The sequence below is a fragment of the Electrona antarctica genome (assembly GCF_951216825.1).
Source record: "Electrona antarctica genome assembly, chromosome: 3".
Lineage (NCBI taxonomy): Eukaryota > Metazoa > Chordata > Actinopteri > Myctophiformes > Myctophidae > Electrona > Electrona antarctica.
Window position 1 is genome coordinate 25367573 of NC_136808.1, and position 23237 is coordinate 25390809.

Below are 23237 nucleotides of genomic sequence, written 5' to 3' on the forward strand. Positions count from 1 at the left end.
ATCACTGTGGTCATCCCTAAATTATGTGACCAAGATATCTGACCCCGTCTGCAACATTGAGCACCTTGTTGGCCAGATAAAAAGAGGGGAATGTTGCCTTCCGATCCTCCTTAGTTTTCATGATCATGACTACACTCTTTTTAGGATTAAACTTGATATCAAACAGCGGTCCATAATCAGAGCACACATTCAGCAGCTGCTGTAGGCCAGTAGAGCAGGGAGACATGATGACCAGGTCATCCGCATACATTAGATGGTTAACGAGCCTCTCTCCCACCATACAGCCAGTCTTACACTTAGACATTAGATGGTTAACGAGCCTCTCTCCCACCATACAGCCAGTCTACACGTAGACATTAGATGGTTAACGAGCCTGTCTCCCACCATACAGCCAGTCTACATGTAGACATTAGATGGTTAACAAGCCTCTCTCCCACCATACAGCCAGTCTACACGTAGACATTAGATGGTTAACGAGCCTCTCTCCCACCATACAGCCAGTCTACACGTAGACATTAGATGGTTAACGAGCCTCTCTCCCACCATACAGCCAGTCTACACTTAGACATTAGATGGTTAACGAGCCTCTCTCCCACCATACAGCCAGTCTACACTTAGACATTAGATGGTTAACGAGCCTCTCTCCCACCATACAGCCAGTCTACACTTAGACATTAGATGGTTAACGAGCCTCTCTCCCACCATACAGCCAGTCTTACACTTTCTGACATTTGTAGAGAGTTCGTCCATATATAAATTAAAAAGCACAGGTGTATTGATGGGAGTACCAAAAATGTAAAATACGTATTAAATAAGAAGGAACCCCTCTCTCTCGTAGCTTAGCAAACAGTTTCCCATGGTTAATACGGGCAAAGAACTCGAGAAGCATCCAGGAAGCACGTGAACATGGTGGAGTTATGTTTACTGTACTTGCTGACAGCCTCTTTGAGAGCATATACACACATGTCTGTGCCATGTTTACTTTTAAATCCAAATTGCTCATCAGTGGTATACTCTTGCATCTTCTCAAGTAGTACTCTCTCTAAGACCTTTGACAACACACTAGCCAAGGCAATAGGCCTGTAGTTGGCAATACTGGAGATATTCCCTGTTTTCTCCTTGACTACTGGGACCAACAGAACTGATATACAGTATAGTCAGGAAGTATTCCATGCATCATCATTCCAGAGAAGCACAGAGCAAGTAAAACACAGACTCTGTGGCTGGAATATCTCAAGTGTTCAGCAGTTATCTGATCAGGTCCACAGGACTTATTTAGAGCTAGTTTCTCTATAGCTTTTCTGACTTCATCAGGTCTAATAACCACATTATCATGGGAAACACTTTTAACACAATTAAAAAGGTCTTTGTAGTGTCTCTTCCATAATCCTGCAATATTTGCACTCCCTGTGATCCCGTCAATATTAGAGGGCAACGGTATTTTACTATTTATTGACTTCTTTCCAGAAATCAAAGACATTCTTTTGCTGCAGCTTTCTGGCCATTGAGTTTGCTCTCAAGGTCTGCTCGTTCCTCTTTATAACACGCACTGCGCTTTTGAACCGAGCCACAGCCTGCTTTCTAGAGTCACATTCATGACCAGACCTTGGTTTACCACGATGTGTAACTACTTTGTTACAAGTAAAGGTCTGGCATTAAAAATGTACTTGAGTAAAAAAGTAAAGATCTACTGTCTAACCAACGTATGCACCCCCTACTGTAAACTCACAACATTGTGAGCTTGTAGATCTGCTATTGTCAAATAGCCGGTGTGTACGACTGAAGTGGTTTATGCACTGTATGTTTTGTAAAATTAATCAAAATCTAGAACGTGTTAGGGTGTTGTATATATTACAGGACCCAAAAGCAGAACTCAGAACCAGGTTAACAAGCAAAGGTTATTTATTCAAAATAAAAATAAAAAAAATGAAAAATTATAGGAATGGAGGGGCTGTATAGGTTTGGCTGGTTGGCAGGCAGGCATGCAGGCAGCAGGCGTGGAATATGTTGATAAAAAGCCAAAACAGAGCGCATGAGGTAAAGTATGTTTACCGGTCAGCAACTGAACAAACTGACAAGGTCTGGAGTGAAAATGGGCATGATGCCACGAGAACATCAACCTCAGGTGTCCATTTTAAATATTAGCAGGGACAGGAAACTATTGAACAGTGGAGAGCAGTTATAGGGTCTTGCTCAAGGACATTTCAACCTGATGCTCGGAGTCGGAGCCATGCAGGATCGAACCGAGCACCTCTTTATCTTCCAGGCCTCATGGTTCTATACCTAAACACGGTCTCCGCTGCCCTGGGGTCCTTCACGGGTCTATACTGTACGTTTTCTCCCTCTAAATGTAAGCTGTTTAAGCCGAAACATTCACAAGCTCACAATGTGCCCCTCAGGTTAGCAATTACTCATTTATAACGTATTGAGGTTTGGACTCGTAGTTTTGGGTTTCGTACAGTATTTGACTCTGAACGCAGAAAAAAAAATCAAAATCAAAATGAATAATACAACTTCCAATATATATCACGTAGGCCGGTATTCAGGTCCGTGTTCCGCTGGGCAGATCGTGCTCTGCTCATCTCTCTCTGCTACAATTCATATGTGCAACTATATTTAATTCACTTTTGCGTTTGTGGAGAGAACATTGATCTAGTCAGGGCAGTTAAACGGAAGCTCACAAGGTGAGTCGCGCAGCCGAGCAAACACCGACTCACGCTGAGAACAATGATGTCATTAATCACACCGGCTCAGTGGAACAGCTGCTTCTTAATGCTGGAGAAATAAATCATGTGAAGTTAATCACTTTAAAGCCCTATTTTATACCTTGTCGTACGACGGTGTCGTGCGGAACTGTGCCGACTTGCAAGCTCACAAGGCATTCCATTCCATCGCAAACACCACAAACACTATTCTAATGTGTATGTGAAAGTTGGGCTGTAAGCACATCTTTCATGTTCTTGCCACAAGTGCTGTATTTCTTTTAACCACTGAGTCGACTAATTTGATTTACAGTATAGGACAAATGTATGTGACTGCAAGACAAAACGCATGTGTTTGTGTGTGTGTGCGTGCGTGTGTGTGTAGGGGCCCTAGGGGGGGACGGGACGGACGACACCTGTAGTAGTATTTTCAGCGCTTCCATTGAACGACACAGCATTTGAGAGACAAGTGGTTCTCAAAGAGGTCCCTGAGAGCCCAGTGAGTTATAGTCGGATGTTAGACGTGTGGTTTATGTATAGACCTAAATTCGCTGGCCTAGAGTAGTCAGTCTATAATCCGTATAATGTACTGTAGGCAGATAAGAGAGAGGACAATAGCTGGAAGCCTGGATGAGAGGGCCGTGATTTGGCCAATCATTGCTGACCTGCCAACTGGAGAGTGTCGTTGTGGTTAAGAAGGTTGGGGACCACCTGATGACCTCCATCCATTAGACATTGATTATAATCTCATTTTTGAAGTAGGGGCCCATTTACAAACTAGACCGAATCTAGATGATTGAATTTAATCAATTATTCCATAAATATTGATTAAAGAAACTGTAAGTTGCACAACTGATCTCCAAATAAAATAAGACTATAATAATTTGAATTGACATTGATTAATACAGTATAGGGTTTTAGGCCTAGGGGGTCCCCCACTGAAATGAGGAACAGTATAACCACTGCAGCCCCAATAGAAAAATAGCTTATTCTTTTTTGCACATTCGCCTATGGCACGCAAAAAAAAGATGAAAGTGGTTAATTTAACGTAGAGAGAATGTAGTGTACAGTATAAGAATGACCATTCAGTTCATTCTACCCACTTTTATTTCCTGACATCAATTACACCCCCAAAAAAGGAACTTTGAACATGCAGTGGATTTTCTGTGGTTTTCTGAATAATTTGCATCAGAAAGGTGCTGCGATTGGCCCCTATAGGGACTTTGATGTCAATGTCCATTAATCCCAGCCCCTCTCCTCCTCTCCCTTTAGGCCCAGGCCCCTAAACCTAACCTTAACCTCACAGAATAATAACCTCAAAACCACGCACATCGTGTAGCCCATCTGGGACAGAGTGAAAACCGACAGAGCAGAGGCGATGCTTGACAGGCAAAACCCCTCAACATTGACACCCGCAGGCAATATATATATATATATATATATATATATATATATATATATATATATGGGCTGTCAAATGATTACACATTTTTATCAGATAAATCACAGCTTAAAATGTATATTAATTAATCATGATTAACCGTTTGGACACCACGTCTGAGATAACGAGATTAATCTACCTTGCACAGGTAGCCATGCCCGAGATAACGAAATTTGATTAATTAGCATTAATCGAACGTTTTATAGCTCTTTTGCTAGCCTAGCTATGAGATGAAGTAAGCATAATAATAAAACAAAATAATAAAATAAAAAGCTCCCGCTAATCAAAACACTGATCGCATCTCTAGTAGGCCTCAGCAGAGCCGGGGGTTTGAGTACTTTCACTTTCAGCCAAAATCAACAAGACCTCTTCTCTGCTCATGTTGCACATTTAGCTGGCACTCACCAGTTGCCACCGTCCTACCACATCTACCGCCCGGCCTTCAAAGAAAGCACCATTAAACCATGTCCAAAATATGCCATGTTTTTATATTGTTGTTGGGAATGGTAAGATAAATGTCAGAAGGCTGATAAATATATTTAACATACGTATGTATACCGTATTTGATTCTTTATAACAAATCCAGTGTGGGATGGTGTCTCTCACCCCTTGTCGTGCTGTGTGATATGAGCCTCTGCAGCAAATTGTGCTGCCTTTTATGGCAATAACCAACATAATGTTGGTTATGGCCATCCAGATACTGTACTCTACAACCCATGTCCTGCTGCTGTGACGACAGAGTATTATTTGCATCATTGATTGTGAACCCTGTCAATCATTCAGATGAAATATGCACCTTCTCCTGCAGCACAAGTGACCATCAAAAGGTTTGTGGTTCAACAATAGCAGAGCACGACATCCAGGGCCAAACTAAGGAGAACATTTTCAATTGGTTTTTAGTACATTTTATTCATACCTGGCCAGTAATGTTCACACAGGGAAAAAAAGCCCATAAGAGTGAGAGAACAAAACCATTGTGGAACGAGAACATACAGTAGGAAAACAGAAGTAAATGTGCAATTCTTAACAATCATAAATCTCCATCACGCAAAACACATCGTGCCACACAGCGTGGATAAACATCACCCAGAACAGTGACTATAGTGAGACAACTCAATTGCACTTGTGGAAACAGGCAGCCATTTTAAGTGTAGTTCAGTTTATTATACCCAAACTGGGCGAGAGCTGAAAAAAATATATTTTAAAAACTACAAGTGTATCTCATCGAAGAAAGTTGCGTTAAAAAACCCCCTCTTAAAATAAATGGTTGTCCCGAAATAGACATCAAGGTGCATTTCGATGAATCTGTATCAGCTACAGCCCCTCCCCCCCTCCTGTACACAAAGAGTCAAAATATCAGATCGGAACAACATATCGGACGGCAATTAATATACAATAACTCAGAACCGAAACTAAGACATAACAATGGGAGTATGGAACATCCCGAATTAAAAGATCTATAGTTAAATAATATATACCCAACTAGCCAGTGCAGCCAACGTTTTTAGTCGAGAGCCTAGAGAATTCAAATCAAAGTGTGTTTGTGCATGTAAGACAGGGAATCCATTCACAGCATGTGACTCCACTGACAGACATCAAAGCCTGAGCAATACTGTTGCGCACTGAAAATAGCCGATCTATAAGCTCACAACGCGCGTCGCTGGGATGTGTTGTGAGATTGCTGATCTGCCATTTTCAGTGCGCAACACGGGCGCACAACCAAGTAAAAAATCAAGCATGCAGGTCCTTACCCACGAGGAGTGTGACAAATAAATGATCTGAAAATACCTCTGTGAATATTTCACATCAAACTATTCATTTTGTGAAGCCTCGTCGGTATAGATTAATTATTGTATTTGCGGTGGAAAGATTTGCCTCATTTTGGAAATAAAATATTTGTGTTCTGTGCGGATGTACTCATGACACACAAAAAAAGCAGTTTTAAAATAATGCAAAAAAGAATCAAACCAACTGCTCCCCGTGTTGCAAGGACCTCACCAACAACAAGTCCCGTTTCATCCTCCATCCATCAATAGAGGAACGTTCCAAAGTTGGCCAAGCCGTTGCGTTTGAACTCGTTGCCCTTGATGGAGACGAACATCTCCTGACGCTCCATCAGACCCTCGTCGGCCTGCGTGGAGACGGGCTCCTTGTTGCGGCTCAGCTGTCGGACCAGTTGCAGCTTCCGGCTCGCCGTGGACCCGGACGGGAGTTCAGGCGTGCTGCAGCCGGCTGAGATGGAGGAGGTGGAGGGGTCTGAGGACATCAGAGTGGAAGACGTCTTGGAGGGACATTCTTCTGTCGTGACAGCTGGTGGATTTTCTGCAGGGGCTGCTTCGAACATGTCTTGGGTTGCCGGTTTAGCTTCTACTTTTGCGGAGTCGTCCAGAGAAGAGGTGGGGAAAAGTACAAATCATTATTTTTATTTATTATTTCAAGTTTCAAACTATAAGCAAACTGATGAATCTGCTCCACTCATGTTTAGCTAGATCCGTGGTTCTCAAACTTTTTCATCCCGGCAGTGACACCCAACATGATATGTTTGACCACAGACCACCATCTGAAAATGTTTTGTGCCATGGCAGTGACCCCCTGGAAGAGAAGATGCTTAATGTAAAAATAAATAAACAGAATTATTAAATGTTTTCCAAAAACATTTTTTCAAAGATTCTTTGTGCCGCACTGAGAAGCTTGTACAACTGCTATTTTTGAATATCCAACATGTAAAATGGATCAAGTGGTTCTAATGATTGTGATGCTGTATTACATTTTGTTACTGGAAGCTCCCCAAGGACCCAACTTTGAGAGCCACTGAGCTAGATGTTGAAGAGAATTAATTCATAAAAAGTAATGTTTACTGTTTAGTATTCTGTTTAAAACAGAATCGTAAACATCTACCTTTTAAGTTGCAATGAAGCAAAACAAAATCTGATTAAGAGCTCTCTGTGGGCCTCATTCACTAATCTTGTGTATGCAAATATCTGTGCAAATACCACTACGTATGAGTTTTATGGAAGATTGGGGGATTCATGAATATGTTTTTACTTGAATTGGTTCCAGCTCTACTCTAACCAAAAAAAGTAAGTGCCTCACAATCCACAAAATCATATGGACCAAGAGAGAGTCTTTGAAACTCGATTAATTAATTATATTAGTTAATTAAAAATATTAGTAGTATTAGTATTAATGGGTAAAATATTTAATATATAAATATTACATAGTGTACTTATAACATTAAATAATAATATCTTTAGTACACATGTATGTTATTTCCTAATTTAACAATCATATTGTTAAATTAATCACAGATTCATTTAAGAATAAAAATAAAATACATAGGTGAATCGCTTAAATGATTGTCAGATAAAGCCCTGGTTCACACATATTAAGGCAGTTCTCAAAATGGGGTCCACGGACTTCCAGGGGTCCCTGGGAGGGTACCAGGCGGTCCCCAGCAAAATTAAGTTAATATAGCGTCACAATCACCACTTTAACCATATTTTATATCTGTGAGCTTGTAGATCTGCTTTTTTCTTTATTTTTATTAGGTTAGGCACAAGTTAGGCACAAAATCAGTGTCAATTCACTGCTTATATTTTTAAGCGAACATTTTCGTTATTAAGTTATTAATCCCATTTTAGCCATCTGCGAGAAACACGAGATTAGATTTTCTATTTTTTTGTAATATTAATTTACCTTATTTTTAGCCTCCGTTAGCTTCCGCTGCTAGCATCCATAGGCCATCCAAATTGCACCCGCTTCGAATGTGATCAATCGATAATCATCAGTAGGTTACTTATCAAGACGATCTTATCGAGCTTACTGGTTGCGATTAGGAAACACGGAAGTGACTGCGCTGCTCTGCGTTTGCGGTTAGGTTTAGCTTAGGTTATGAGGGTTTGTCAGTAGGCTCCCAGCATGTGCAGTAGGTCGAGAAGATAGTCTTGATAAGTAACCTACTGGTGATTATGGGTTGATTTCCACTCGAAACCGCTATCCATTGTAGAAACGGCCTACATGGCGATGGTCCGTCCTTACCCTATGCCTACACTACAGATCCGGCTTGGGCGAAGTGACCCTCCTTCTCTGCTTATTTCGCGGATTTCTCTGGTCACTAGCACCACAATCTCGCCTAGAGGGCTGGGCATTAATGTGTTAATAGGGCTTATTCATAGTCTAGTTTTGGGTGAAGAGGTGACCACCGAAAACTACAACGTCAGTTCGAACGCCAGTTCGAACCCGAGCTCCCCCAGAGTTACTGTCGAAGTGTCCTTGAGCAAGACACTGAACCCCTAATTGCTCCCGATGTGCTAGTTGGTGCCTTGCATGGTTTCCGCTGCCATCGGTGTATGAATGGGTGAATGTAATGCACAATCTATGTAAAGCACCTTGGATAAAGGCGCTATATAAATGCACCATTTACCATTTTACAACGTGACGTCAACGTGGTCACCGCTCACACAACACATCTGTTTTTTTCACTAACGACCGTTTCGGTGGTCACCTCTTCACCGAAAACTGGACTATGAATGAAGCAATATTACACTCGAGGGGGTGGTTTAACGTCATTAATGCACGCCTGCGATGCTAGAAGTGTAATATACCCCCTCGGGTGTAATATTGCAATTATACAACAGTTACCCTTAAAACTAAGAAAATGTAAAAAACATATTTTTTTAATGACAGATGTAGTCACTACGACCACAAATGTCCCAAGAAACTAGCTAGCATAGCCACCGCGTTTGCTGCGCTCTGGGAGAACAGAGCAGCTGAATTCTTTGTTTTGATTAGGTGTGGAGTGGTGCTCGTTTGAACCACGGCTAGAAGGCTGTTTCAACCAATCAGATTGCTTCCTCGAAACGACCCGTTGTATAATATGCCTTTACGGTACAGAATCGGGGCTTTTTGGGGCCGATGTGCGGAGGGGACAGGTTCTCTCACCTTCTGCGGCGCCGTTGCGCTTGACCAGGATCACGCCGTAGCCCTCGTTGTTGTGGATGACGTTGTTCTCCATGGTGATGCGAGGCATTACGTCCAGCACGTCGGCAAAGTCCTGAGAGCGACACGGCACAACAGACGGTGTTAGATCGGATTAGAGAAGGCCACCAAAGTGTGTGTGTGTGACTGTGTGTGTCAGTGTTGTTTTCGTCGACTAAAACTAAGACGAAAAATTTTCGTCGACTACCTTTTTTCCACTGAAGAAAACTAAATGGAAACTAAATGAAAACTAAGCTATGATGACTAAAACTGAGACTAAATATACCGACAATTTCGTCAACAGATAAAATCTAGACTAAAACGTTAGGAAGGGACTAGTGGACAAGAGATCCAGTATAAGTAATTTTACACTTGGTTGCATGCTGAAAATAGCAGATCTACAAGATCACAATGCGTTGCAGCACGACGCGTTGTGAGCTTGTAGACTGGTGTGTGTGTGTGTGTGTGTGTGTGTGTGTGTGTGTGTGTGTGTGTGCGTTGTCACCTTGATCAGTATTCCTTCTTTACAGTGGTGGATGCCGTTCCCTACTAGACTGCAAACACTCCCAGGATACACCTCCACGCCTGCACCCTGCACCAACACACACACTACCATTACACAACACTCCCAGGATACACCTCCACGCCTGCACCCTGCACCAACACACACACTACCATTACACAACACTCCCAGGATACACCTCCACGCCTGCACCCTGCACCAACACACACACACACTACCATTACACAACACTCCCAGGATACACCTCCACGCCTGCACCCTGCACCAACACACACACACTACCATTACACAACACTCCCAGGATACACCTCCACGCCTGCACCCTGCACCAACACACACACACTACCATTACACAACACTCCCAGGATACACCTCCACGCCTGCACCCTGCACCAACACACACACTACCATTACACACAGGATACACCTCCACGCCCGCACCCTGCACCAACACACACACTACCATTACACAACACTCCCAGGATACACCTCCACGCCCGCACCCTGCACCAACACACATACACTACCATTACACACAGGATACACCTCCACGCCCGCACCAACACACACACTACCATTACACACTGTAGTGTACACCCTGCACCAACACACATACACTACCATTACACCCTGCACCAACACACATACACTACCATTACACACTGTAGTGTACACACATACACTACCATTACACACTGTAGTGTACACACATGCACTACCATTACACACTGTAGTGTACACACATGCACTACCATTACACACTGTAGTGTACACACATGCACTACCATTACACACTGTAGTGTACACACATACACTACACTGTAGTGTACACACATACACTACCATTACACTGTAGTGTACACACATACACTACCATTACACACTGTAGTGTACACACATACACTACCATTACACACTGTAGTGTACACACATACACTACCATTACACACTGTAGTGCTGTATGTAAATAAATATATATATATATATATATTTGTACAAAACTGTACATTGGTGACTATAATCTACCGGATCTTGAAGCCTACAAAATCAGAAAAAAAACGTTGTTTTTTCTCTTCTAGTACCAACAAGGTCGACTAGTGGATTTACTAGTAGACTAGTTGAATAGTCGACTAGTTGCTTAATGCCCTAGTACACACATACACAGCATGGCACCAGTGACACACTATAAGCTTGTATATCTGCTCTTTTTGAATAGCCAACCTAATTTATATACAAAATATAGCTAAAATCTAAAGTGACACAGACGCTTTCCCGGTTTCAATGGGTTAAATGCATATTTTAAGCATTCTCCCTATTCAATTCCTGTCTGACATGTCACTTTTTTTTTATTTTGTGTCTTTTATCATTAGACATTTTCTGATCTGTGCACATACAGTTCATGTGAAGTCAGTGCATTGCACTGTACATTTTCATGTACAGAATGCCCCATGTGCATTGACAAGCACCCAGTGGGGTGTGATAATGTGGCCGTTTTGCTTACGAAAGCCGTTTCCTAGCCAAACTACAAGCTCAAAATGCACCGAGTTGCAACACGTTGTGATCTTGTAGATCGGCCATTTAATTATTATTTTTTTTACCAAAAACAAAATATTGAAGATAGTCATAATACAATATTGTCACATTAGCAATATTGGAGTGTCCTCGTACACAAAAACTTTTAAGGCAAGTTGATAGTAATTAACTAGGAAGGCACATTTATGGGAAATTGCAAATGTGGTTGCACAGACAATTTCAAGCTTCGAGTCTTGCATCCTGCAAGTACAGTATGATGATGATGCATTGACCCACATGATGTCACAGGGACACTAAAAACGTTTATACAGAATAAATAAATTACTATAGTCTTTTTTCCCCTCAGGGTAACCACACTAATGTAGTCTCCCCTTTAAAGGCCAATGCATACCATTTTAAAAGCAGAAAAAATAATAATAATCTGTTCGGGAGGGGTCCGTCTCCAACTCCATTTTATTTAGTCTCTAAAAAGTCATTTCATACTACAGTGGCTCGTGCTCACGGCTTGCGCAGAAGTCGCTCGTCCTCGATATGGAAATGAGGGGGACAAATGGAAACAGACTGGCGTGAGGGGGACACATGGAAACAGACTGGCGTGAGGGGGATACATGGAGACAGACTGGCGTGAGGGGGACACATGGAGACAGACTGGCGTGAGGGGGACACATGGAGACAGACTGGCGTGAGGGGGACACATGGAGACAGACTGGCGTGAGGGGGACACATGGAGACAGACTGGCGTGAGGGGGACACATGGAGACAGACTGGCGTGAGGGGGATACATGGAGACAGACTGGCGTGAGGGGGACACATGGAGACAGACTGGCGTGAGGGGGACACATGGAGACAGACTGGCGTGAGGGGGACACATGGAGACAGACTGGCGTGAGGGGGACACATGGAGACAGACTGGCGTGAGGGGGACACATGGAGACAGACTGGCGTGAGGGGGACACATGGAGACAGACTGGCGTGAGGGGGACACATGGAGACAGACTGGCGTGAGGGGGACACATGGAGACAGACTGGCGTGAGGGGGACACATGGAGACAGACTGGTGTGAGGGGGACAAATGGAGACAGACTGGCGTGAGGGGGACACATGGAGACAGACTGGCGTGAGGGGGACACATGGAGACAGAATGGCGTGAGGGGGACACATGGAGACAGACTGGCGTGAGGGGGACACATGGAGAATTGGAGAGAGAAACGCTTTGCTGGACTGTGTCGCAGCTCGTTTCTAAACAAACTGATGAATAGTGAATTATGTCACGTAGTTGTTGCATTAACCCATTCTGGGCGGGAACCCCTTTTGGCGTTATAACCCTTCTGGACAGGAACCCCTCTTGGGGTTCTGTACAGTATGTACAGTTACAAATATTTGAAGTTCTTCAGAAAATTTAGGTCATGATTTAGAAGGCGTTTTTAGAATCGGCCTCAGTCCAAAATGGGACTCCCACAGGACACCCTTGTTGGGAGATCCAAAGACAAAATCAATTTTTAGCATTTTCATATACACAGTTTCTGCAGTGGTCGGCTCTCCTCTGTGCCGTGCACGTGCGTGCGAGTGTGTGTGTGTGTGCGGTAGCGCAGGGGTTGGGGCCGGAGAAATAGACGGCTCGTTGGGGTCATTTGGCAGCTTATTTATAAACTTCCATCCAAGCAGTGTGGAGCCAACAACACTGGTGCCAGCAGCACTGCTGGAAGTGGAACAGATGTTAAATGAATATCTCGATATTGAGACCGCGACACGCTGTGGGGAATTTGTGTGACAGACATATATGGAGGCATTTCCCATTTCTAGTGATAGGTTGTGTTTATGAACGGTGACACAAGACAGAGATTTCAGAGGTTGTCTTGTTCCTCCTTGGAAGTCGTCTTAAGTTGTGTCTCTTCCAAACCACCGCATATTTGCTAGGCTTCACTGCCGACAGAATGAACTTGAAGCCGGGCTGAGAGAACACCGTGCAGTACATATACGGGATTCCAAATGGACCCTTACACGTCTGTAACTCTGAGTACAAATAGAACCAAATGGACCCTCACAGGTCTGTAACTCTGAGAGTACAAATGGAACTTTACACGTCTGTAACTCTGAGAGGGTACAAATAGAACCAAATGGACCCTTACACGTCTGTAACTCTGAGAGAGTACAAATAGAACCAAATGGACCCTCACGGGTCTGTAACTCTGAGAGTACAAATGGAACTTTACACGTCTGTAACTCTGAGAGGGTACAAATAGAACCAAATGGACCCTCACAGGTCTGTAACTCTGAGAGTACAAATGGAACTTTACACGTCTGTAACTCTGAGAGAGTACACATGGAACCAAATGGACCCTTACACGTCTGTAACTCTGAGAGAGTACAAATAGAACCAAATGGACCCTCACAGGTCTGTAACTCTGAGAGGGTACAAATGGAACCAAATGGACCCTCACAGGTCTGTAACTCTGAGAGAGTACAAATGGAACCAAATGGACCCTTACACGTCTGTACTGTAACTCAGAGAGTACAAATAGAACCAAATGGACCCTTACACGTCTGTACTGGAACTCAGAGTACAAATGGAACCAAATGGACCAACACGTCTGTAACTCTGAGAGAGTACAAATGGACCCTTACACGTCTGTAACTCTGAGAGAGTACAAATGGAACCAAATGGACCCTCACAGGTCTGTAACTCTGAGAGAGTACAAATGGAACCAAATGGACCCTTACACGTCTGTAACTCTGAGAGTACAAATGGAACCAAATGGACCCTTACACGTCTGTAACTCTGAGAGAGTACAAATGGAACTGTACACTGTGACTTTCTCAGAGTGAAAGTAAATCATCTGAGAACCACTGGTATAGTAATTGTATAGCAGACGTCAAGTCCACACGCCAGATCCGACAAAATTATGATGGCAAAACGGTTCCAGAAACAGTTCCAAATACGATAGAACCGATTCCAGGTTCTTCGATCCCCAGAAGCAAAAACAGATTTCCCTCCCGTTTTTTTTTCTTTTTTACCCATTCTGAACGGGAACCCCTTTTGGTGTTTTAAGCATTATGCTATACTTTAAGCTATTGAAAAATAGCAGATCTACAAGCTCATAGCGCGCCTTGACATGAAAATGTTTGAGAATGACCGACATAGAAACATAGGTTTTTCAGAAAACTGTCATGATTTAGAAGTCGGCCTGGGCCGTAGCTCAGCGGTCCAGGCACCTTGGCCGGTAGTCCGAATCCGGCAGTGTGCCGCGGGTTTGACTCCCGATCCCGATGGCCTTTACTGCATGTGACTCCCCCATCTCTCTCCCCCATTTCCTGTCAACCTACTGTCTGTCTCTCTATAAAAAATATAAAATGAAGGCGAAAGCCGCAAAAAACATAACAAAAAAAAAAGATTTAGAAGTCTGTTTTTTTATTTCGACGTCAGGTCTAAATGGGTTAAACCAAATGGGTCAAACAGTCACCTTGGAGCCGTAGATATCACACATGCTCATGGCGAGTTGTGCCGAGCTGCGGACGATCACACCGGTGGTGTCACACTGCAGCACGCAGTTCTCCATCTCCAGTCTCCCCTGACGCACGCCTGGAGAGGAGAGGAAGAGGGAGAGGGAGAGGAGATCTTACTCGACGTCTAAAACATTCATATTCATTAGAGCAGCGGTGCACGAGGCACACCAATGAGCAAGTCAAAATCTCAAAGCCGTACCAGCAGGTAGGTAGGTACTTACTCAAGGGGATTCATAGCAAAAACTGTAGATATAATACACAAGCTAGTGACTACCATTTTTGAAAATGTGTGTAAATAATAATAATAATACCCAAATAAAGGACACCAGGTTCAAAGTGGTTAAAATGTCAATATTGTTAGGGTATATTTTTATACCCTAACAATATTTGTTGTATACCCTACAGTCCTCTGTATTGGCAGAAATACTGATATAGAACATTTAAAATGTTATTCATATATCTTTGTATAGATGGATATCGTTTGTCGTTGGAAAACTGTTACTTTTCAGGATTCAAATTCTAAACATGGCAACCGTACAAGCTCAGTCAAAACGTCTGCATTACTTAATTTAATTTACAAGAAGTCTACACAATTAGAGAATGTAGAAGAACTGTTATTTTGATCAACGTTTGCCTGTTCTCTCTCCTATGGCACCATCATGGAAATGGGGACATATTCTTTAGTTTTGGGTCTGGCAGGTTAAATGTCATCAAACGGTGCTCCATGGCTCAAATGCTGAATAAATATTGGACCTCGACATGAAAAAGGGTTGAAGACCACTGAAAAGTAGGGTGATTTACAAAAAAAAATGTATATAAAAGATTTCTGTCCGAAAGTGAGGATGTATTGCAATGTGTCACACATCCCAAAATCCCAAGTCACACGCCGATATAGACCCATGTCAATTGAGAAATAGCTATTGCACTGTAATAGGCTACAAGAAAACTAAATGTGAATAAAATAGACTTCAATATGCAACTATTATCAATGCATGTTTGGTTTTCATTACAAAGATGACCTGGCCTACAAATGATTAATTCTCATAGAAAGAAGCACAGTAGGTCCTGCGCAAATTATTTAGACATTTCAAATTGACTACAACAACAGCAAACAAACTTAACTCAAATAATGTTCAAACTAATGTGCTTTTATGTGCAACTAAAAGCCCACGTCCTCCTCCTCCACACTACAGCATGAGACAATGACGGGGCTTGCACTTGAAAATGTCTATAATTTAATAGTAATTCAGTCTCTCTAAATGCTAGGTGACAGAACTTTTCGGTGACTCATTCCGTTTTGTGCAGCCTACTGAGGTGTTGTTTGGGGGCGTAAATTGCCCACTCGCCCACCCCAGTCATCTTTTATGAAGCAATGAAATGAGCGATACATCTACCACGGCTTTAAACATACATTTGCAAGCAGTTTACACATCCCACCAGTTTAGCTTCTGTTTTAGATATTTAATATGCATCACTTTTGCTTTTTTAACTACATCTCCCTTGTTTTTTTGTGGCGTCTGGTGGTACCCCCGTAGGTCATGGTCATAACAACACCCACAGTAGCAAAGACCTTTTAGATTGGGTCCAGTTGATCCCATTCCATTTAGTTACTCTTATGTTTTTGCTACACGAGAGAGGTTTAAGTCAAGCACTTGTTGTCGATGTTGTCTGTTTAAAGCCACAGTAGTTGGCTCCAGGTGCCACATTTTGAATGTAGTAATGTTCAGCAAAGTTACGGACTAAAGACAATAAATATTTTCATGGAAACAAAATAGAATCGAGATCTCAATTCTTGTGGATGAAAATCGAGATTCACATTTTGAGCAAGAATAATGCAGCACTAATCTTTACGGTACCCAGCAGTATCCTTTTTTAGAGTCGTTTCCGATACCAATACCAGTATCGGAAAAGCTGCCGATACTGCCTAAAATGAATGATGGTATCTGCAAATATGCCAGTCTATGCCATTCGTTCCAGTTCCCCGAAACATATTTTTTGTTATGTTTTTTTTTTGTTAATGTTTGTTAATAATTTTCATACAATTCATAATAGCACAAATGTACGAGACCACAACGCTGTGGGATGTTTGTCCTTGGCTGCGAGTTCAAATGCGTGTTGTGATAAATTAGTGGCCAGTAGACTCACACAGAATGCCTTCGATGGCGTCATGCTCAATGAACTTGATGTTGGAGATCTTGACGTTGGCTCCCATGGACTCCACAAACGAATCTCCTTTGTTCTTCTTCTCGATCACCACTTCGTCACTCAGCCCGAACCCTTGACCAGACAGAATGACACATTATACAACAGCTCGTTTCAAGGAAGCAATCTGATCGGCTGAAACAGCTTCTAGCCGTTCCTTAAACCAGCGCAAAGGAACACCTATTCAAAACAAAGATTTCAGCTGTGTTTTTCTCCCTGGTTCACTGTAATATACAGTGTAATATACAGTGAACCAGGCTAGTCTGAAATAAATGAGGGTTAATTTAAAGACAAAACGTTGACTTTGGAATAACTCCAGGAATGTTTTAGTCACTGTTGATCAGATTAATCCACATTGAAGCCATGCAAACGTTTCAGATACACAAAATATGTACCTTTTATCGGTTGTGCGTTTGTGAGAAAGGGAGACGAGAAAGACAGAGAGCGAGGGAGAACATAGAACCTCTATTCAAGTTCTTGTCTGGCTTAAAATGTTCACTGATAAACCGGCTTCATTTTGTGGAGAAAAAAAAAAAAGCGGACTTTGTGCTCATTTGTCAATCTGTTAAATAACTAATGAGTTTAATTAACTTTACTAGGGAGATTCATTAAACTCTTTTAGAGAGTTAATTAAACTCGTATCGAGTCAATGACATGTAGTCTGTTGGTGTAAATCTTGCCAACACATTTCAAATTCACTAATGACATGCCAACTTCAGGCATGTCCAGTCCATGTATATTTATGAGCATTTCTTTGTGCCCGCCAGAGAGACAACAGATGAGCAACTTTAAAAAGGGGAAAACCACTCATTTTCAACATTGAACTATTAACTGGGGACAGGGAGGAACTCTGTATATGGTCAGCACACTCTATAGTAGGAAGGATTACCACAACAAAACCAAAAAATAAGTGATATTTGAATTAAGTGAAATCACTGAATATACCTTTAACTCTAGTATATTGTCTCAGTCGGATCCAAAATTGTTACTTTTCAGGATAATACAAAAAAGCAAATCAAAACGTGTCTTTGTGCCTCGTTTCGAGCTTGCAGATCTGCTACTTTTGACGCTTGTTTGTGTGACACTGCAGCGTGACCAAGTACGACGTTCATTTAAGAAAACATGGAGAAGAGAGCCCGACAACGATGATATACAGTACTGTATACTTAGGTACGGTATATGCATTTTAATGCAGTTGTAATGTACAGTTGTAATACAAATATATACATTTCCGTTGTGTAAGTGTGTATGCATCCTTGAGGACAGGAGCATGTTTCGAGCATAGATATATACAAGTAAGTTGCGTGAACGCACAGACCTTTTTTTATTCTCTTTTTTTATTTTTTTTTAAAGTTTTTGTGTGCGTGTGTGTGTGTGTGTGTGTGTTAGTTACAGCTCTGGTGGCGGGCGGGTGGTGTTACAGCATGACAGACAAGCCAGGCAGGCGTCCATAGTAATCGCTCATTGCGTTCGCAATTATGAATGCATTGCACACTTGCATGCAGTGGTGCTGCTGCAGTGTGTGTGTGTGCGTGCGTGCGTGCTTATGCGTGGCCAGGTATCAAAGGTTTCTTCAGTAGTGTTTCATTGTGGTAATGTTGGCAGCAGAGAACTAATTGAGCTGCTCCTCTCCCGTCACCCCCCCTCTTTATCTCAACTCACAGCACTTCTCAGTTCTCTGATATCACACTCTGTGGGGGGGGGGGGGGGGGGGGGCAAGGAGATGGTCTCCAATTACAATTTATATGAGTGTGACAGACATTAAATTCGACGCCACACAAAAAAAGGGGATTAATGCAAAAATGAGCTCCAAGTTGGACTAGCTGAACTTAGTTCCACATTGGTACTATAGCTGTTTATTTATCACCTAATGGTCTCCAGTGTAATATACAGTGAACCAGGCTAGTCTGAAATAAATGAGGGTTAATTTAAAGACAAAACGTTGACTTTGGAATAACTCCAGGAATGTTTTAGTCACTGTTGATCAGATTAATCCACATTGAAGCCATGCAAACGTTTCAGATACACAAAATATGTACCTTTTATCGGTTGTGCGTTTGTGAGAAAGGGAGACGAGAAAGACAGAGAGCGAGGGAGAACATAGAACCTCTATTCAAGTTCTTGTCTGGCTTAAAATGTTCACTGATAAACCGGCTTCATTTTGTGGAGAAAAAAAAAAAAGCGGACTTTGTGCTCATTTGTCAATCTGTTAAATAACTAATGAGTTTAATTAACTTTACTAGGGAGATTCATTAAACTCTTTTAGAGAGTTAATTAAACTCGTATCGAGTCAATGACATGTAGTCTGTTGGTGTAAATCTTGCCAACACATTTCAAATTCACTAATGACATGCCAACTTCAGGCATGTCCAGTCCATGTATATTTATGAGCATTTCTTTGTGCCCGCCAGAGAGACAACAGATGAGCAACTTTAAAAAGGGGAAAACCACTCATTTTCAACATTGAACTATTAACTGGGGACAGGGAGGAACTCTGTATATGGTCAGCACACTCTATAGTAGGAAGGATTACCACAACAAAACCAAAAAATAAGTGATATTTGAATTAAGTGAAATCACTGAATATACCTTTAACTCTAGTATATTGTCTCAGTCGGATCCAAAATTGTTACTTTTCAGGATAATACAAAAAAGCAAATCAAAACGTGTCTTTGTGCCTCGTTTCGAGCTTGCAGATCTGCTACTTTTGACGCTTGTTTGTGTGACACTGCAGCGTGACCAAGTACGACGTTCATTTAAGAAAACATGGAGAAGAGAGCCCGACAACGATGATATACAGTACTGTATACTTAGGTACGGTATATGCATTTTAATGCAGTTGTAATGTACAGTTGTAATACAAATATATACATTTCCGTTGTGTAAGTGTGTATGCATCCTTGAGGACAGGAGCATGTTTCGAGCATAGATATATACAAGTAAGTTGCGTGAACGCACAGACCTTTTTTTATTCTCTTTTTTTATTTTTTTTTAAAGTTTTTGTGTGCGTGTGTGTGTGTGTGTGTGTGTTAGTTACAGCTCTGGTGGCGGGCGGGTGGTGTTACAGCATGACAGACAAGCCAGGCAGGCGTCCATAGTAATCGCTCATTGCGTTCGCAATTATGAATGCATTGCACACTTGCATGCAGTGGTGCTGCTGCAGTGTGTGTGTGTGCGTGCGTGCGTGCTTATGCGTGGCCAGGTATCAAAGGTTTCTTCAGTAGTGTTTCATTGTGGTAATGTTGGCAGCAGAGAACTAATTGAGCTGCTCCTCTCCCGTCACCCCCCCTCTTTATCTCAACTCACAGCACTTCTCAGTTCTCTGATATCACACTCTGTGGGGGGGGGGGGGGGGGGGGGCAAGGAGATGGTCTCCAATTACAATTTATATGAGTGTGACAGACATTAAATTCGACGCCACACAAAAAAAGGGGATTAATGCAAAAATGAGCTCCAAGTTGGACTAGCTGAACTTAGTTCCACATTGGTACTATAGCTGTTTATTTATCACCTAATCCCTTATAAATCACTGTTTACCAAACACTGGATTTGTTTTTAATTATTATTATTATTACAAAAAAAAAACATTTCCCCCAAAAAAGCTAAAAAGGTGATTTTCAGACAAATCTAAGAATTCCAAAAATGAGAAAACAAATGTTTAAGAAGTAGTGGGAAAAAAAGCAGATCTACAAGCTAACACCGCGTCGCGTCACGCCGCGTTGTTAGCTTGTAGATCTGCCATTTTCACTAGTTTGGGTCTTGGGCGAATATCTCATATCTGTTTTGGGTTACAGGCAAAAAAAATGTGGGAACCACTGCTTTAAATCAGCCATTCCCAACCTGTGGGCCAGGGTGCGCTGAGGGGCCATGAGGGTATTGCAAGGGGCCCCTGCACACTAGGAGTAAGACACTAATGAGAATACAATTTTCTTCAAATTAAAAAGGGATATTTAAAAACTGCCGTGACAAATTGCAGCCCCCTCACACATTAGAAGGACATTCTAATCCACACCAAGCCGGCATGTTTTGAGTGACCGAATACGCACATTTTTAAACGGGCCCCCGAGAGTGAAGAAATATGCAAAACTTGCGCCTCCAATGTTTACAACCAAATATGCATATTTCCTGAACCGATGACGCCATAGCACGACCGCTGGCCAGGGGGAGGCAGTTAAGAGACCAGGATTACTGCATGTTTTTTGTAAGGGTACCTACCCTCCCACGGGGAGAACATGCAAACTCCACACAGAAAGGCCCTTTCGCCAACCCCACCTAGGGTATGGCTAGCTAGGGCATTCACTTCTAGTGATTCTTACTAGTTGTCTGTCTAGTTTACTAAAAGCGACACACAGACCGGGCATATACACTACAGGCAGCGTGTCCTTTTTGGGCTGTTTTTTTTTCTCGTGTGGACACACATTTTTTCTGGATGGATGTGCCCACGGAGCGAGCATTAGTGAGGACCAATTATGAAGATGGGTTGAAAATCGGATGACACGGTTCTTTAAGCCATTAAAAGCAGGAACGCATCGGTGTCATTTCAGTCTGTCGGGTGGAAAACTCCAAAATAGTTTTTGGTATAGCGTTGGTGAACTGTTACTTTTCAGGAGTCAAATTTAAAAAAAAGTAGCAAAAGTAGCAGATCCAGAAGCACAAAACACGTCGCATGTTTGTGATCAAAGTAAGGCGTTAATTTCCCGAAGAAAACAGAAAAGTTAAAATATGGAGAGAAGAGGTTTCATGAAACCCGAAGAATCAGCCTCAGGTCTTAATCCACTAAGACCTGCAACGCATCTGTGTCGCCTCAGCGTTTAACCACTTTAGTGTCGATCTTTGAATTCTTTCCCAGGGAACGGTTTTAACACAAATCTTTCAGAAAACTCAAGACATTTGAAGAGAAGCTGGTCTCAGGTCTCAATGTGTTGACCCATTCTGAACGGGAACCCTTTTTGGTGTTTTAAGCATTATGTTATGCTTTTATGCTTTAGCTATTGAAAAGCTATTGAAAAATAGCAGATCTAAAAGCTATTGAAAAATAGCAGATCTACAAGCTCGTAGCGAGGCACCGAGTGCCGCGCTACGAGCTTGTAGGTCTGCTATTTTTTGAAAAATCGTGAAAATGTGGCGCACATTTGGAACATATATTCTTTCAGAGCGGACATTTTTCACTCAAATTTGCTTCTGGGAGGTCCCTGGAACAACATATTTTCAGATGGGGGTCGGAGGCCTATTACATATAATTTTGGGGGGTCCTTGACATGAAATAGTTTGAGAACCACTGAAAACGGTCATAATTTAGAAGACATTTGTAGAATCGAACTTATTAGGTCTCAATGTGTTAATGGGTTAAGAGACTGAAAGTCACACATACCTTCTATTGTGATGGAGTCTGGTAAGAAGATGGAGCTGGAGACGCAGTAATGTCCTGGCAGGATAATGACCGTGTCGCCCTGGTAACACGCACCTATGGCCAGCACTGGGTCACTGTGGAACTAAACATGGAACACAACACACGTGGTGGTGTCAGGGGGTTACTTACGAGGACGTTCCAGTGACTTCATCATCTCTTCATCACTTGTAAAAACCTCTTTATGTTAAAGATGGCGTGCCGTGTTTTTTTTCTGTTTTGTATGCGTCTATGGATGGAGAAAATATTACTCTAATTGGTGGTCACCTCACCACCAAAAATCCAGACTATGAATGAGTCTTTACTGCTAACCACCAGCCTTTTCATCTCGCCAGTACATGCCGAATCTAGCAGTGGTTCATCTGCACACTTAAGACTGGGCAATTAATTTGAAAATACTGTAGGGCGCCCAGAAATACTGTGGGGCGCCCAGAAATACTGTTGGCCTAGCAGGCACCCCACAGTATTTCTGGGTGCCCGCTAGGCCAGCGGGTGCCCCCACAGTCCTGTGCTTACCTGTATTTCGGTGTGCTCGTCGGAGCAGAGCGGCTGCAGTCTGTCCTGGAGCAGACACAGCAGCTGGCCTGCGGTGGTGGAGGCCGTGACCACGTGCACCACGTGGCCCCCGGACGCCCTGGGCCCACGCGTCTGGACGAACTGCTGCCTGTTGCTGCCCTGGTAGCCCAGCACATACCTGGTGGCATAGATATATATATATAAGAAAGCTAGATGGCTCACCCGCGCTCTGGCCAATGGAGAGCGACGTAGCTACGTGGCGGCCAACTTACCTCGGGGCAGCATAACATTGTGTCTATGGGGCATGTACTTTTTAAATAGCCATAACTTTCTCAATTTTCAACCGATTTTCAAACGGTTTGGTTTGTTATAAACGTCAGAGACGTCTGCATACGTGTATGCTTTTATACGAAGTTCATATAAAACAACAAA

The 23237-nt window shown here is 42.5% G+C and overlaps 1 protein-coding gene across 2 annotated transcripts in view; it reads right to left on the minus strand.

The window, feature by feature from the left end:
• Nucleotides 1-5032: 5032 nt before the first annotated feature.
• The window catches only part of shcbp1 (SHC SH2-domain binding protein 1), a 33079-nt gene continuing 14874 nt past the window's right edge, over nucleotides 5033-23237 (minus strand). The window contains exons 7-13 of one of the 2 annotated variants that reach the window (XM_079497724.1): nucleotides 22806-22983; nucleotides 22254-22374; nucleotides 16826-16957; nucleotides 14638-14756; nucleotides 9626-9712; nucleotides 9085-9196; nucleotides 5033-6510 (exon numbers count right to left, since the gene is read on the minus strand). In XM_079497724.1, coding sequence (XP_079353850.1) covers nucleotides 6173-6510; nucleotides 9085-9196; nucleotides 9626-9712; nucleotides 14638-14756; nucleotides 16826-16957; nucleotides 22254-22374; nucleotides 22806-22983 — 1087 coding nt within the window. In that variant the 3' untranslated portion in view covers nucleotides 5033-6172. Of the gene's footprint in view, nucleotides 6514-9084; nucleotides 9197-9625; nucleotides 9713-14637; nucleotides 14757-16825; nucleotides 16958-22253; nucleotides 22375-22805; nucleotides 22984-23237 lie in introns of both variants that reach the window. The other variant, XM_079497723.1, reaches the window with a different exon arrangement.